Source organism: Bacillus rossius, chromosome 1 (genome assembly GCF_032445375.1).
Source record: "Bacillus rossius redtenbacheri isolate Brsri chromosome 1, Brsri_v3, whole genome shotgun sequence".
NCBI classification, from domain to species: Eukaryota; Metazoa; Arthropoda; class Insecta; order Phasmatodea; family Bacillidae; genus Bacillus; species Bacillus rossius.
Window position 1 is genome coordinate 349,233,918 of NC_086330.1, and position 18,460 is coordinate 349,252,377.

At 36.3% G+C, this 18,460-nt stretch overlaps 1 protein-coding gene across 7 annotated transcripts in view; it reads right to left on the reverse strand.

Moving 5' to 3' along the window:
* LOC134528207 (hypoxia up-regulated protein 1) overlaps positions 1-18,460 on the reverse strand; it is a 67,049-nt gene that overhangs the window by 2,812 nt on the left and 45,777 nt on the right. For 3 of the 7 annotated variants that reach the window (XM_063361612.1, XM_063361611.1, XM_063361610.1), the window contains exon 17: positions 17,853-17,998. The exons of the other annotated variants lie outside the window; for them this stretch is intronic. In XM_063361612.1, the coding sequence (XP_063217682.1) occupies positions 17,910-17,998 (89 nt within the window). In that variant the 3' untranslated portion in view covers positions 17,853-17,909. The remainder of the gene's footprint in view (positions 1-17,852; positions 17,999-18,460) is intronic. 7 annotated transcript variants of the gene reach the window in all.

The window sequence follows — 18,460 nt, forward strand, 5'->3', positions numbered from 1 at the left end:
AGAGACAGAAAAGGTTGGACTTGAGAAATGCGTAGTAATGCTGTTGCCATGCGCCGGGATTGGCTGGCCCTTTCAAATATGAATTATGTTATTGGCTTAATATGTCGTCACCAGTCGTCATAGTCCCTCTGGTAAAAAGAGCGGCTGTGATTGGCTGAGAGGTCACGCAGCTGCCTATCCTGGAGAAGGCAACTGCGTCGCCTCGCAACTTCAGTCTTTGTCTGGCGAGGTACCATGGCGGTCACGTTTGGGCAGGGGCTCACAATTTAACAAATGATGTGAGTATGGAGAACTTCGCGGCTGTGGTCTGGGCATCACCTATGTAATATTTAACCTTTTTTGAACTTTTGGACTTTTCAATTAGAATTTATTCGGCCACAGTCGTAGGTAACGCCCGCAACGAGACTCTTTATTCTAAGCAGTCGTCGTTCCAAGGACGTAGTCCTTGGACATTGTACCGTGCGTGCATATGTAACCACGGGATTTAATAAGAATTATTATATGGCAATCAGTTTCGATAGGGTACCTCAGCCAGCTAACGTATTTTGTTTGAGTAGAATCGTGTGAAGATAAATGTTTGTGATAACTCTGTACTATGTTCAGAGCGGCAAGATGGCGGCCACATTGACCATGACCGTGTGGAACATTGAATAAATAATCTGTAAACATCCATCGTGTCCGAGAGACATTATTTCAACTGGTTAGCCTAACATACCAGTAATATTGGAACAGAGGAAGTTCCTGGCGCCCTTTATTTTGAAAGTGTAATATGTATGTGCATTCTCACTCCTAGAAATAATTCTGAGCTAGTCGGTAGGAGTGAGATGTAACACATGGCGCCCAACGTGGGGCGACGGAATTTCTACACGACCCGAGAACAATAAATGAACATTCTACGAATAAAGAAAATTTGACGAAGATTAAAACTTTGTACGAGGTTGCTGAACTGAGAATGCGGTTATAACGAGTGAAAGAGATGAACTTGTTGACGGCGGCAGGGAGATCCAGTGTTCCAGTACCCAGTACGTGAACAACGGGGAACATCGCGAGACACGCACGTCGTGATCATCGAGAACGTCGAGATCATCACGTCGGGAAGCTGCACGGGACGTGAACAACGCCGATCATCGAGAACGTCGAGATCATCACATCACGGGAACTAGTGAGGCGGACAGCACCATCCAGCGAGGAAAATAAGGTCGTAGATGTTAAGCACTTTGTTGGTTAGTAAGGTTCATTTATTGTTGGGTATTGTGTGTGTATGTGTTTAAGATTAACGTTTAAAGTTCAATATGAGTAGTGGGAGCAGTGAAGATTTTATGGGTTTTTCCGAAAACCCAGAAAGTCTGGAAGACGTACCAAACGTCGAAACCGAAATATTGGAAAGGGTAAATTTGTTAAATATGCCGGAAAATTATGATAATTTGAGAGAAAACCAGAATTTTCCAGGTAGCCAGGAAAACTATGGCAACATGGAACATTCTGAGGAAACGATTTCTAAGAATGTTAGGGGTAGTTCAAATCAAGCAACACTTCAGGCCATAATGGAAATGATGAAGGGTATCACCCAGGATCTTGGAAACCAGATTACACAAAAATTAGAACAGAACTCACAAAATTTGAAACAAGGGCAACAGGAAATTAGGCAAGAAGTTTCGCAGGTACAACAAGAGTTGACCAGAGTAGAAAAGAGAATAGGGTTTTTTGAAATTCAAGTTAATGAACAAGTGAACACATGTTTCAACAAAGTTATTGAATGTGAGGGTAGGGTTGCCGAAATCCAAACAAGGTTAGATACATGTGGGGAGGAAATAAGCATTTTGAAAGAAAATTTCACATTTGGAGGAAATGAGGTACAAGTAAACCAAGGGAAAATTGCTAATTTAGAGGAAAATTATGAACAAATGGGAAGTAATTTTATAAGAGATCACAACGAACTTATTGATGTACAGGGAAAGGTAAACGATAATGCTAGGGGAATTTTCGTCAATGAAAAAAAAATTGAGGCAGTTGATAAAAAGATTGAGAGTAATGTCGAGAAAGTGTTAGTGGAAAGTAAGAAAATTGAACATAAATTTGAGAAATTTAGAGATGAGGTAGGTATGGAATGCCTTAAGAAAGTGGAGGAAAAATTGAATAAAATTAGGGGCGATGCAAATGGTAAAATTCACAGTTCAGTTTTAACAGTGGATGAGGTAAACACTTTCGAAAAAACTGTACCTAAATTCTATGGGGACAACAGAGGTGCCACACCCATACAATTAATTTCCAAATGTGAAAAGGTGTTTAGATATCTGAAGGGGTCAGATGAACAACAAGTAGAGCTATTCCTTACGAAATTGGAAGATACTGCATTGCAATGGGGAATGCAGAAGGAAGGTGATTGGCACAGTTTTGCGGAGGCCAAGCAAGCATTTTTGGATAAATATTGGGGAGTTTATATACAGGATGATTTCTTACAATATTTGTTATCAGGGAAATACAGAGGTAGGGATGGCCCGATGGCAAATTATGTTCAGAGATTGTATGCCCAAGCCAAATACCTGAGTAACCCTATTGCAAATGAGAGATTCATTTCACATGTGGTACACCATTTCAACTGAAATGTCCAAAACTGCATTTTAGGTCTCAGGGCAAACACTGTTGAGGAGGTGGTAGCGTTGCTTGAGACCCTGGACAGACGAGATGAACGAGAGGAAGGACTGAGAGGTCGAGAACCTGAACACCAAGGCAGACCCCAAGGACCACCGAGGGATAGAGATCATACACCAGGTAACCAGCGGCAGGTGCAAGGAGAGCAGCAGCAGCAGGGGAGACCAGGCCAGGATCGACAACCTAGGTGGAGGCAGGAACAACTGCGACAAGGTGAGGGAAGGGGAAATGAGAGACAGGAAAGAGCACCACCAGGACAACAGAGAGAGGGACGAGAAAACAGACACCAAGACAATCAAAGGCATTTAAACCAATAGAGGGTGGGGATCAAGCCTCAGATTCCTCCCAGGTAAACACAGAAGAGGCAGAAAAACAGTGTACCATTTTGCGAAACAGGTCCTCAGGGGAAATTACTCATGAAAGTGGCGATTTGTTACACGAACCAAATGAAACAATACCATTAGTCAAAGGAAAGATAGGACTTTGCCCATACATTCAAGGGGAAGTAATATCTACCGAATCCAAGGTGAAAATGTTGGTAGATTCAGGTAGTGAGGTGACGGCCATTTCAGAGGAATTTTTTAATTCATTGGGAACCAAGGTCACGCAATCCCTTGCTATCCTACCAGTTTCAAATGTAACAATTGTCGGGGCCACTGGGGTAAGGAACAAAAATGTAAGGAAACAAGTAATGTTGGAAATTAAATTTGGGGAAACGATACTTTGGGTAGTATTTTTAATAGTGAAAGGATTAAATATCAATGTAGTTTTGGGTGCAGATTGGTTGCAAGAACATGCAGTAGTGATTGACTATTCCAAATTAAGTATTAAAATGTCCGGAAAATATGTTAAATTTGAATCAGACAAGCCAACTCAATCTTATAATTTGCAAGTAATAATGGGACAAGATGTTGAAACTGAAATTGAATTTAAGTGTAATTTTGTAGAGAGGAAATACATAACTGAAACTGAGGTTGCCCAAATCGAATTACCTAATGGTACAGAACTACAAAAGGAAACACTAAGACAAATTTTACAAGAAGAAAACAGAGCTTTTGCTAATTTTCCAGGGTTAAATAACAGGTATGAATGCGAATTAACATTAAGAGAGCACAAACCATTTATTCAAAGGCCCTATCCTGTAGCATACAATTTAAGACCATCAGTCGAAGCAGAAATACAAAATATGATTAACATTGATATCATTGAGAGGCGTAGTTCTGAATACTTGAATCCAATAGTGGTAGTCAAGAAGAAAACAGGGGGGGTAAGGTTGTGTTTAGATGCTCGAAAATTGAACCAAATTATAGTACCGGACAGGGAATCCCCGGAACCCATAGAAGAACTTTTGCAAAAATTTAATGGCTGTAAATACTTTTCAAAAATTGATCTGGTAGCTTCATATTGGCAAATACCTTTAGCTGAGGAATCAAGGCTTTGCACTGCGTTCGTATACCAAGGGAAAACTTACTGTTTTAAGAGGATGCCTTTCGGGTTAAATGTGTCAGTGAGTCATTTCATTAGGGGATTGGAGGAAGTTCTTGGTCCAGAAGTACTTGAACTGGTAACTATCTATATAGATGACATTCTCATTGCTACAAAAACATTTGAAGAACACTGCCAGGTAATCCAATTGGTACTCGAGAAGTTACAAAAGGGAAACATGACAGCAAATTTAAAGAAATCTGTATTTCTGAAAGAGGAAGTAATATTTCTGGGTAATGTTGTAAATTCACAAGGGATACACATTGACACTGAGAAGTTTAGGGCTATCAGGGAATATCCATCCCCCACGAATCGTAAACAATTGGAAAGATTGATAGGATTTTTTAATTTCTTTCGCAAATATATTCAAAATTTTAGTCAGATTTGTGTACCGTTGAGGAAATTGCTTCAAAAGGGTCAAAGCTGGGAGTGGAGAGAGCCACAAGAACAGGCAATGGAATTGTTAAAACAGGAGCTAGAAAAACAGATTTTGCTGCACCATCCAAAATTACACGAGAAATTTTGCATTGCATGCGATGCCTCAAACGAAGCTGTGGGGGCGATGCTTTTTCAGGTCAACGAAAAGGGGGAACAGATCCCTATTGGTTTTGCCAGTAGAGCTTTAAATTCAGCAGAAATTAATTATACTACTACGGAAAAGGAATTATTGAGCATTGTATTTGCATGTGCGAAGTTTTGCACATACATCTATGGTAAAGAAACAATCGTGCTTACTGATCATAAAGCCTTATGTCACTTGCACTCTTGCAAATTGTTACATGGTAGGATCACCAGATGGGTTTTAGCATTGCAAGAATACACTTTGGACATACAACATGTACCAGGGAATACCCAGGTGGTTGCAGACGCTTTATCCAGGGGTGTAGCGGAATCACAAGCCACAAAGATGAAGGAATTTCAAATCAGGAATTTGGGTAAACAAATGACACATGTCCAGGAGGGAATGGAGAAATTTGCTGAAAATTTAAAGGAGGAAATCGATAAAGATCCTCGATTAAGTAAGGTAGTTAATGAATTGAAAGATTTAAATTGTCGGGAAATTATTAAGGAGAAATTTACCATTTCTGATAACATGTTATTCCAAAATGTTGGGAATAAGGTGACAAGATGGGTTGTATGTATTCCGAACAATTTACGCAAAGATATTGTAAATCTGTTACACCTAGAATGTGGACATTTTGGTGTCACCAAAACGGTCAAGTATGTTCAAAGGATATGTGTTTTTAAAGATATGTACAGAACCGTAGCACAAATTCTGAATCATTGTTTAATATGTGCGAAGACAAAAGTTATGAACAGAAAGTGTCAGGGAGTGATGCAACATGTTTTGGCATCAAAACCTTTGGATGTTGTGTGTGTAGACTTATTTGGTCCTCTGCCAAGGGGGAGAGGCGGAGTCCAATATATTTTTGTAGTGTTGGATGTTTTTTCAAAATATGTGAAATTGTACCCTCTCAAACGAGCCACTTCACTGGCTGTAACCGAAAAGATTTTAGATGTGTTTATAAAGGAAGTAGGGACTCCCAAGAAAATAATTTCTGACAATGGACCATGCTTCCGAGGAGTACTCTGGAAAACTCTCCAGGGCATTCTGGGAATCGAGTTGGGGTATACTGCAGTATATCATCCATCGGCGAATCCTGTAGAAAGAGTAATGCGAGAGTTGGGACGATTGTTTCGAGTGTACTGTAGTGAGAATCACAAAATATGGGCGAATGTATTGCAGGATATTGAAAAGTTGTTAAATAATTGTTGGCATGAAAGTACAGGGTACACTCCAATAGAGATTATGAAACAAACACTACCTACAACCCAATTACAAAATGTGATTGTATTTCCTAAGAGTGCTGATGTACCATTAGCAGACAAAATTCACGAGGTTGAACAAAGACTTGTGTTTAAAGCAAAATTACGAAAAAACAGACATGATAAGAAAATTCAACCTATCGTTTGTAAGGAAGGTGATGAAGTATTAATTGCATCTCAAAACATCTCTTCTTTAATAAATCAAAAGATACACAAATTTTTTCAGCTGTACAATGGACCGTATATTGTAGAGGCCATAGCAGGACACAATGTGTACAAAGTAAATGGTGCCAATTGGCATGTATCTCTATTGAGACCATGGAAAAGAGTGTAAACAATGTTAAGGTATAAAAGATTACAAAATGTAAACAGCTGTTGTGGTTCCCTAAGGCACAATAGTGACTGAGTCAATTGTTTTAGTAAACAAAGTTCATAGTGTTTAAATGTAAACAGTAATTGATCTGATATTTGAGGTTAGTTGACACATTAAGAAATGTTTACAGGGCAGGTTCTTTTGAGGGCCAGGTACTGTAGTTGGAGATCAGGAGGGCCAGGAGGCCAAGAGAGAGGTTAGTTTCGGGGCTGAAGTCCCAAGATTACATAGTCATGTAGACAATGTGAGATTTCTTATTATTATTAAAAAAAAAAAAAAAAAAAATTTATTGTTATTATTGGTAAAATTAAAGTTTCTTTTCATTACATATTACTTTGGTTTTTCAATATAGATTGGGCAAGTTTTAATGCAAAGGAGTTTACAACGATTTGGTTAGTATGTGATGTTGGATTCATTCAGATGTATTGGCATCATCAGGTGGAATTCAGTAGTCTCGTCCATGTTCATCTGAAGTGGTGGATAGTTGGAGATTAGGAGTGGTGTGAGCTGATGAAATTATCAGTATGTGTACGAGTTAGCTCAAGAGGAATGTTGTCAAGAGGGTACAGAAGGGTTAAGGTTTTTCACATCATTGTGTTCCTGCCAAAGTAGCAGAGGTTTTTGTTGTTGTTTTTCGAGGCTAGCTGGGAGGCAAGGAGGTGAATGTATTGTTTCCGGTCCGCATTCGAGTCCGATGGTTTTTTCAAGGCTACCTACTGAGGTCCCTTGCTCCTTTGTTGCTCCTACCCCTCATATTTATGACACTTGTTTATCTGTTGTTGCCAAAACAGAATAGGAAATGTGAAAAGTTAAGAACCAATAAGTGCAAATTGATGATATTCTTATTGAGCATGATACATGTAATGCAAGGCATTGTTACAACACAAATAATTGAAGATTTGTCCAATACTAGCTTTTGAACGAATACATATGGGGAAGTTCGATGATGCATAATGTATTTGGAGGAATGTAACAGAAACATGTGAATGGTTTTATTTTGAAAAAAAAAATTCAGTTCAGAAGAGTTTTGTTGTGTTTTCTCTTCATTTCTTTCAGCTTGCTAAATCTGAGTATTTATGAAAGTACAGCTATAACAAAATTTGTAAATTTGCTTTTAGTCTGGTAATGGTGTCATATTTAATGAATGTGATACAAGTGTGAAAATTTATAGTAATATTGACATGTTATTTTGAACTTTTCAATTAAATATTGGGTTAATTTAATTGAAAAATTGGGGGGGTAATGTAGCATTGCAGGCTACTGCCCTTCCCAATTGTTCGCTTTCTTTTTTTTTTTCTCCTCTAGATAATAATTAATAACAGGGTATTTATTCATAATTTCAATAATAATGTTTCTTCATGATAAGAGATATTTTTTATGCTCATGTGAGCATGATTTAGTGTAGGAATGGACATGTAATTAAAAGCAATTCAGTTTATTTAATATTTAATTAAGATGTAAGGAATGAGCCCTTAGGCTTTGTTTTTACTTGCTCAGTTTTGTAACCACGTTTTAGGTGATTTAACGTATGTATTTTAAATAAGGCTGGTAAGATTGTTTTTCAGAAATCGGAGGATTGCACTTAATAATTTTGTGACATGTAGTTTTATTGTTTGAAATGGATAAATTCTTATATGATTTAAAGAGCAGATTTGAAAACTTTCTGAAGAAGCAGGCAGGTGGTTGTTACACCGTCGGCAGACATAATTAATATGGTTTCATGCTTTTTAATGTAAATTATAATTATGTTTCTGTAAAGTAAGAAAGTCCCTAGACTGAATAATTGAAATATGGGCATGAGAAATTACGTTTTTGGAGTTTGAATGCAAGTTGTGAGTATTGCTTAGTTTTTCATATTGATACAAATGTATGGTAATATAATTTAAATCAAGTAAATGTTATAACACGGCCAGTGCTTTGTGGGTGATCTGGGCTGATGCAATAGCTGTTCCGAGTTGCGACACCTTGGCGCCAGACGCGTCCGGCGTGCGAGAGAGACAGAAAAGGTTGGACTTGAGAAATGCGTAGTAATGCTGTTGCCATGCGCCGGGATTGGCTGGCCCTTTCAAATATGAATTATGTTATTGGCTTAATATGTCGTCACCAGTCGTCATAGTCCCTCTGGTAAAAAGAGCGGCTGTGATTGGCTGAGAGGTCACGCAGCTGCCTATCCTGGAGAAGGCAACTGCGTCGCCTCGCAACTTCAGTCTTTGTCTGGCGAGGTACCATGGCGGTCACGTTTGGGCAGGGGCTCACAATTTAACAAATGATGTGAGTATGGAGAACTTCGCGGCTGTGGTCTGGGCATCACCTATGTAATATTTAACCTTTTTTGAACTTTTGGACTTTTCAATTAGAATTTATTCGGCCACAGTCGTAGGTAACGCCCGCAACGAGACTCTTTATTCTAAGCAGTCGTCGTTCCAAGGACGTAGTCCTTGGACATTGTACCGTGCGTGCATATGTAACCACGGGATTTAATAAGAATTATTATATGGCAATCAGTTTCGATAGGGTACCTCAGCCAGCTAACGTATTTTGTTTGAGTAGAATCGTGTGAAGATAAATGTTTGTGATAACTCTGTACTATGTTCAGAGCGGCAAGATGGCGGCCACATTGACCATGACCGTGTGGAACATTGAATAAATAATCTGTAAACATCCATCGTGTCCGAGAGACATTATTTCAACTGGTTAGCCTAACATACCAGTAATATTGGAACAGAGGAAGTTCCTGGCGCCCTTTATTTTGAAAGTGTAATATGTATGTGCATTCTCACTCCTAGAAATAATTCTGAGCTAGTCGGTAGGAGTGAGATGTAACAATATTAGTGATAGAAATTGTGTATAAATTTTTTCAAGTGTATTTAAATTAAGTGAGGTTATGTTCTCGAAAGTATTATTTATTTGCATTATAAATTATTACATTATTATTTAACGAAATTTAATAATTAATTTTATACATAGATTTATATGAATATTAATTACTGTGTATTTAATTCATTTTTAAAATTTTAATTTGAAACTTTACCAACCAAATTTATATCTCTTCAGTCCTTTTTATTATTTTATTTCTAATAATTAATTGCATGCAGAATTAAAGTTAGGTTAATTTTTTATTTTTTATTCAAAGTTTAAAAGCCATGTAGGAGGAACAGAGGTGGACTTCACTAGCGTAGCAGTCACTCACTGATTTATCGTACACAGTAAATTAGAATAAAAATTCATAATATCAATTTATTTTTGTTGTTAATTAATATTTATCTTCATTATTTTACTAAATTAAGTAACTAATTTTATACACTTGTTTATATTAATCCTATATATAATTATGCTCATAAGTGTTTGTTATATTCATTATTTTTCAACACCACCTTACAAACATGTTCATAATTAATAAAAAGGCTTATATCTCAGAAAGTTAAGTTCTTAATGAAAAACGGTGGAAAATTTTCCTTTTCTTGAAAACCTATATGTGCATCACTAGTAATCTTTTGAATTTTGTACTTACGCTCTTTCAAAAATCTTTGTTTTTATTTTGTAAATATGCTTATATTTTTATTAAAAACTGTTGGTACTTTTGGTTTTTTATGTATATAATATACATTTGTATGTCCCTAAACATATTTTTGCATATTTGATTTTTTTTTTTTTTAATTTTTATATTTATCTTTTGAAGTCACTTAATTTCTTGCTGCTAAAATTATTGGTAGACAGTACAGATGCACTTTATGTATGTATAAATTTTTTCAAATATTTTTTTATTTTTGTTTATTTTACAAACACACACATATATCCAAAATTATTTTAATTTGCATAGTACTAAAATTAATTGAATTTTTAATAAAAATAATTGTTTATATTAAATCAAATTGTTTGTTATGTATATATGTTTATTTTGTAAGGTGCCTTGCAACCTCCTAATATTTTAAATAGTACACATTTTTCATACAATAAATAGGTAGTAAATTAAATTGGTTACTGCCTGAAATGCATCAAACAAGTAACTGGACTGGTATATAATAGGTAATATGTATATGTTTTAAGTTACTGTGCTTGCATCACTACGGCATTGATCTTGCACACCTGATGGTACTTATGCTGCTGTTGCATAAAGGATGGAAAAAAAAACATTTTTTTAGAATAAATTCACTACCTTGACCCTGTTTATACCTACCCTAGTATCCACACCTACTACATCCATGTGTTCTGTGTTCTGTATAACAAACTCGACTTTAAGAAACTGTTTCTTGTTTATGCTAAAAAATTATAAAATTAAAAGGCAAGATTATTAATACATCAACTTTCTGCTAGTGTACAGTTGGATTTGGTGTGGGGGGGGGGGGGAGGGGGGGGGGGAACTCACCCTCTATAATCTCCTTTACAATCTATCACGGTTGTAAAACCCTAGATTATTTTCCAAGTGTGAGAAATGTTAATACACTCATATAATTTCTTCAAAAATGCCACCCAACAATCTTTACATCACACATACAAAGGAATTTCAATACCCCTTACGGTAAAAATTTATTTTCCAATTTTTATTTCTGAAGAGCTGATGTGTCTCATGCCAGAAACTAATGTATTTATTATTAATTAGGCTGAAAGCTATACAAAAATGCAATGCATGACATGTGAATGCGTAATAGTCAGATACTCTAATCAACCTTTTTTTTTCTCCCTATTCTACAAAAAAAAAAAACCAAGCTAAAGACAACAAACACCAAATTACAAAGGGGAAAACTAGGTGCTAAGCAACTACTTAAGTGCAAACAAAGTAACAGTAATACTCACAGGCATTAACTTGTAGAAAGAAGATTTAGAAAGAAAGAAAAAATTGTGCAGGCTGTGTCTGGAAGTTTTAGCCTGTGAGAACTTATTTTCCAAAACCAAATAATATAATTTTAAATAAAATTTAGAAACAGCAACACAAAGCACAAAAACTAGCAAGCTATTACATTTAAAAAAAAAACACACACAATTACAAACAGTGTTTTCAATTGCAAGAATGTTTAACCACCACCATCATCACAAGATAGTAAAAAGGACAAATATACCTCAATACTGTTTGAAGTTTTACTACGTACAGATAATAATATTAAACATAAAATTGGGAACTAGCTCTACCTTAAAACTGCCTTAAGACTAGGTGCCTAAAGAGATTTGTGCAATGTAAGGTGTTTGGAAATTAACAATATAATTAACATAAAAAAATGTCTCAAGAAGGACAATAAAAACAGCATAAAAATAACCTTTACCAAATATCTATAAATTCTTCCCTTATTGCTGATACATCAATAAGAATGATCAATTAGCAACTCTGTAATTTTCCTAGGTTAAGCTTCCACATGATTAAAAAATTGTGACAAAATGGAGACTATAAAACACATTACCATTTCAAAGAGAAGTCATTCTCTATACTATTACATTAAAAAAAAAGTTTAGTACACAAAAGAGAATTATTCTCATGCTTTTAACCAGATTCCTTATTCTGCATTTCGTATGAAGTACACTTCAATATTTTTGGTCTGGTGGACAGTTAAGCAAAGCACACACACTAGAGCGGTGGTTCCTAAACTAGGATTTCTGTCATGAAGGGCTGGCAACTAGACAGGCGTATTTCAGGAGAATGCCGCCGCAATCAGCTCGCAAAATCACGTGACACGTGAATTTAAAATTGGTAATTAGTTCACATGGAATACAAAATTGGAAGCTTATGATTAATTACTTTTTCACAATATATTGTAAAAAAAATCTTTTTGAGTACAAAACCATAAATTTAACACGTAAACATTCACAAGGTATTTAGCAGGGAGGAAAAAAACATCATTATGCTCTCTCTCATCTGTTAAAAAGTAGCAATTGGAGGTTATAAAAACATTGCAATGTACATTTAACTTAAAAACTTCTCTGCAAATGCAATGCCATTTCATCAGCCCACTTCATTCAACATTAGATTGACCATGCATACCCTACCCAGGAAATCTGATATACCCGTCTAGTTTCTCCAGTACAAACCTTACCACCTGAGCAATACAAACACTAAAGAAAAGAATCAATGGCCACACAGCATGCACCAAACACAAAAATATTAGCTGGCACACATTAACTTGCAAGAGAAACCACTAGCTACACATCTCACTAAAAAGATACTTTTAATTGGTTCAGCAAACATCCAATAGTGGTACAGATACTGAAAAATTTGGAACATTCATTTTGTATCTTAATAAATTATTTTAATAAAAGTAAACAAGAGAACAATTTTTAAATTTAATGAATATTCAAGTGCCTACCATACATTTTCTTTTATTACTTGAAATGAAATCCTAGTACTAGTTGGGGGTCATTCATATTTACTGTAAGGAAAAGTAAAATAAATATTGGAACTGAATTTCAACTCTTTAATATTTAAACATTATTGATCATTTTCATTACTGTAATATAATACACCTTTATGTTTAGGTTGCCCCATGTACAAGGTGCTGTGAACTGTTACTTGAGCAACCTTGAATACAAAACAAATGCAAATAATATACAAGATCATTGAATATGAAATAACCTCGGATAAAAGTTTGCCTCAGATGTAATGGAGACCTGGAATAATAAAAAAAAATATTCTGTAGCAGGGTTTCCCCCTCGTGGTACATGGCAACGCTGCAGGTGGTATGCGATCAAATGCTGACAAGTTAAGTTCCAGGGACCCTGATATTGAGAGTTGTATAATGGACGAACAGCAGCAAGTTCCCCACTAAAAATAGCAGTTTTTTATTAAATTTGATTTTTGGACTCAATTTGAAAGTATTTGTCTAAAATTGTTTGTTTGTATGGTGGTCAATATGAATGAATATATATATATATATATATATATAATGTTCATGTTATTCAAAATTGGGTATTCTGAAGCATTAGTTTCCATAAATAGCAAGGCTAATTTATTTAATGTGTTCCAAAATTGTGTAGGAAAATATACTTTAAGTAATATAAATGTGTTGAATATCACTCAACTATAAATATGTCAAGACTATTTATCTTTATATGCCTCCCATCGCACTTTGTATGACAAATACGAAACCGTGTAACAGGAGATACGTGGTTATGGGTCTTTACCACAACGCCGTAATACCACAATCAAACCTAACCTAACCTAACCTAACCTAACCTAGCGTAATATAACCTAACCTAACTTAACCTAGCCTATCCTAGCCTCCTGCAATGACATTTTTCGGCGTTAGTGTATTTTGGCATTGTGGTAATTCAGCGTTGTGGTACACAGCAGTTTTCTAGCTGTCGGCGTTGTGGTCAATTTGGCATTTCGGCGTTGTGGTGCATCCCCGTGGTTATGTACTTTATGGTCAGACGCCGGCTGACTTGCCTGCCCAGGCGTGACCAACTCATGTCGCGTACCTTTCCAAACCATCCTTTACTGACAGTGAAACCGATATTACTGTCCGGATAGTTACATTTTAATTTTTAAAAAATTAAAGTACTTATTCATGTATCACCACCTGGTTCACACCAATCCTGTCAGGCCAATGATTATTTTTTTTCATTGCAACATTCATTTAACAACCTTTTCCACGTGAATCTCTGTTCATTTCTGTTCCGGTATCTAATGTCAACTATATTCCCGCTAGTACAACCAACTGCATCAGACTTATATAAACATTTGGTAAGAGTCCTTATTTTGTACGATTGTGCACACAGTTGACTTGCTTAAAATTAAAGTGCGACCAACATAAGTGTGGCCTTCATGACAAGCTGCGTGCCTAATATGTACTTCTAGTTTTGTTTCAAATACTTGAACATGATGCATTTTGAGTGATCAAGCACGTACAGTTACCGGCAGCTGAATGGGCAAACATTGCTTTTGTTTGAGTGAATTCCCTGTTACTGGCTAGACTGAGTTCACGGCCCAGTCTGTGGCCAGGCGACAACGGTACGGTACGGCACGGCGGCATACGAGCAGATGTAAAAACATTTGATCCTTTACACTCTATAGCCACAATTTAACTTGCCATAGCTGATTTTTGTACAACAGCCGATAGCGTAGACAGACCTGTTTGGCTAACTGTATCCTACAGCACATCTGTTGTTTACAGAAGTTGAAACAGACTTCATGGCGTTGTGCTCGGCTTTTTTTATGCCTGCAGAGATTTCGTGCTAACTGAAATTTACAGACGTGCTATTCAAGATTGGGGCAGTAAAATTCACATTGTGCTAAATGAATCCGCGCACTCTGAAGACGTGCTAAGTGAGGAATAGGTGTATACATTTTTCTTCTACAGTAATAATAATTAGTACTGTAAACTTTTTCACTCATCATGAGTAGGGATGGTGGTTTTTAGTTTTTGCTAAATAGATGCTAAAATATGCTAAATTATATTTTTTCCGCTATAAAATGCTAAATCTAGACTATTCCGAGATAAATGCGAAATCAAGGTAAAAAACGTAGATTCGTCTTCACTCTACACAATTTATTTACCGATTGTATTTTGTTTCAGTTCAGTATCAAAAGAAACCATCATTTTATGGCGTATTCAGCACAAGTATCTTATTGTCACATCATTCACAACTACTATTGTTCGTAAATATTGAATGTAGATTGGCCATCCGTGCCTCGCGATTGTAAACAAAGCAAAGAACAACTAGCTGGAAGATTGTCCGTCATCTTGCAGAGTACAAGTTTTTAGGCCACCATATTGCGACATCTCTGCTTCGTTGCGCTAACAATTGTAAGTCCCATTTTCTGGCTGTGTTTCACGTGAAAGCCGCGTTCTTGTGTAGTCTGTGGAATGTTGCGTGTTTACAAATACGTGCATACTCGTGAATGTGTTGTATACTGTTATTTCTCGTGGTAAAAATGGGACGAATCGTCATTTTCATTCGCAATCGCATAAATGAATACAAAAGTGAACAGTTATAGGAAAGTGATACAAATATTTTAATGCGCAATTTTAATTTATGTAATCGCCATCTGGAATGGAAAAAAAAAAGATTTACTTGAAAAGCACATTAAATCTGAGGGAAATCAGACTGCAAAAAAAAAAAAAAAAGATTCACCGAGAAGTCGGTTGAAGAAAAAAAGTTGGTTAAACGGCAAGCAACAGTTTCTTTTTTTAAAAATATACTTTTCTTCAGTAATGTAAAATGAGAGAATTGGCTAAATTGTGTTTTTTAAATGCTACAAAATGCTAAATTTCAAATTCAAAATGCTAAATGTCATTATTTTAAATGCTATAAATCACCATCTCGAATCATGAGTGTTCATGTCTTTTCAGGTTTGATAAGATATTATTTCAAGTACCTTTTAATATCAACGTACTCTGATGGCCGAAGGTCATTTCTTAATTTAATATTTGAGTTTTAATTGTTTACATGAATTGTTAAGTTTTAAGGTTAATTAACTTTCTTGTAATTTCAAAGGAAATGTTCTGTCTTGAATTTACGAATATCAGCAGCACAACTCGAGTTCGCCTAACGGTAATTGAGTTTTGGCGCACAATACTGACGAACCACCTCCGCGGCCATGTCTCTCCCTAGTTGCTTCGCACCGCCACCCGAGGTAGGACACTTCCAGCACTCCGAGGACTTCATCTTTGGTAGTCACTGATCTAAGTAATTCTGTCTTACGTTAATCAATTTCAATCGCTTGCATTTATCCTCAGGGGCACAGCTGTTTAATTTATTTATTCATATCCGCTCGACGGACTGTCACTAACGTGATTCTCTTCTTCTACCATGAGATGGTTTGAACTTCCATAAGCCTGTCATGCAGAAAGGCTTTTTACAGTTTAAAAAAAGAGTGTCTCCAGAGAACTCTACCTTTAAATAATAGCGCAGAATCCAAATTCAGACAGCCACCAGGCTTTAACATAAGATGAATTTTACTTAAACACTCACATCAGCTCAATTTCATTTCACATCATTCAAACATCTTTAGCTTCCACATCTCACCATTCCCTCCTTCCCTTAGCATGTTTACCTTCTAGGGTTACTACTGGTTATGACCCAATAGTCTCCAAATCACAATTTACTGTTGTTTTAGTTTGTTTCCTGCCATCCATGGAAGTTGGTTCAACCTACAAAATGTCACAACTGCATGGTCAGCCATGAAACAATGCCTCTGAGCGTGTATTTCTACAGGACTGCTACTGACCATTAGTAACTTTAAAAACGTTCTTGTTATATACTCTTGTGTTATGATGATGATATAGTTAACTCTTGATTATCGGAGTCCTGTCTGGTTTAAGGGTTGTTCGTGCTAGAATTTGGTTTAGTTAATAATTTGTTGTATTCTGAAGCTGTAAAAAATATGGCATCGCTCCGGCACATTTCTTCACTTGGACATTCTACATTTTTAACCATCCTGTCACAGTGTCAGAAAGTTGTTTGGTCCGACCCTTCGTGTCGACCACATCCTCAGCTGTCACATTAGTCACACTTTAAACCCAAGGGGGATGCCCTGACTACTGCTTCATGACTCCAGTCTCCATCTTGTTTCACGGCCCTATGATATTTTCCGCCTGCCAATCAGCCCTGCAAGCATCTGGTGACTGACGTGAAAAAAAAAAACCTATCCATAATTTGTGTGTGCACAGTCTCTTTAACAGTGGTCAGTTAACTTTTCCTCTTCAGCTGTTTTAATGACTGTGAAATAGCAACTTAAGTGAAGGAAATCTCCCAGTGTCTGTCACGACAAGTTTTTATAACACCAACAATATTGTTTCCTCGTTCTATTTATTTCCCATGCTTGTAACTCCAACATTTCATAAGTAACACTATAGCCACTGCTCTGGAAGATGCATCAATCTTTGATTTATAGAAACTTTCCTGTGTTGAGTCTTAAGAAGCACGCCTTGGAGAATTGGTGCATTAAATGTTTCTTATATATGTATTCTTCTAGTTTGGCAAAGTTTCTCTGCATGATAGTTTTATGAAAAGACAAGGAACTGAGACAAAAATAACTTGCTGCAAAGGGGTGGAAAAATAAATGCCTGCAGACGGAGAAAGACCACGCTGCGACACAGTACACAAAGACTTAACTTGTGCTCAGAATTCTACTGAAGACAAATATATGATGCAGCCCAAATCTGAGGGTGGCCATTACCATGAAATGGATTATCCTGCATTGGTAGGTCCAATTAACACGGATAGTCAAGAGTTTACTGTATAAGAATTGACAGTATTGAATGTTTAAGCAGGGTGTCTACAAATACCTGGTGAATCAATGACATTTAATACTTTTTTCAGAACCTTTAAATAAAGTTTTCTTGCAATTTTTGTATCACAGGGTCATTTTTTTTATACATAACAAATAAAATTGAAATGGATCTAAGTTTCTACAGACATGTGCCATTTGTAATGTTTAAAATCTGAAATCTTTTCAGAAATAACTGCCACACAATTTAAGTGGACGGTCTCCAACTATTAATTTTCTATGTGCGATTATAAAATGTATGTGATAGCTTGCTAGTGTTGTGCCATTTGGACAGCGTAAACAAAAAAAAAAACATACGTGCAGGCGGGCGGTACACGAGCGAGCAGGGAAGACTAGAAGCGTGCAATAGGATCGTTATACAGGTGTCAACACGAACAAGACGTGGATAGTGCACACAATTAGGGCTGATGCAAACCAGGAAGGTTCATTGTGGTTCTCCACATCTGCAAACAACTTAAAGTATTATCATTATTATCGTGTAGAGCTACGTGCACACACACACACATATACAGGCACACTAACCCAGAGCAAAAATTTATTTCAGAATTAATAATCTTGCAAACCTGTTTAATTATTGTCTTAATAATGGTTATAAATACCATATAAATAAGATCTAATTGAGTCTCAAGGCAATGTACTTTAATGCACCAAATCTAACAGATGGTTGTTAAAGTGTTAGTGTGTCACCTTTCACTTTTACGCACTGAACTTCCAACAGCAGAGGATCTCTAGATCCAGGAAAACACATGTTCCACTTGGTACAAATGGATGGAATAAATTATGTTTGTGGAGAAGTGAATAAGGAACAAATTCAGAATAAAAATTTTCAAAATAAACATGTAACATGTTGATGGTCCTATACTATTGGTTTTTTAAAGGGTGCACCCAGCATTATTTTTTTATGG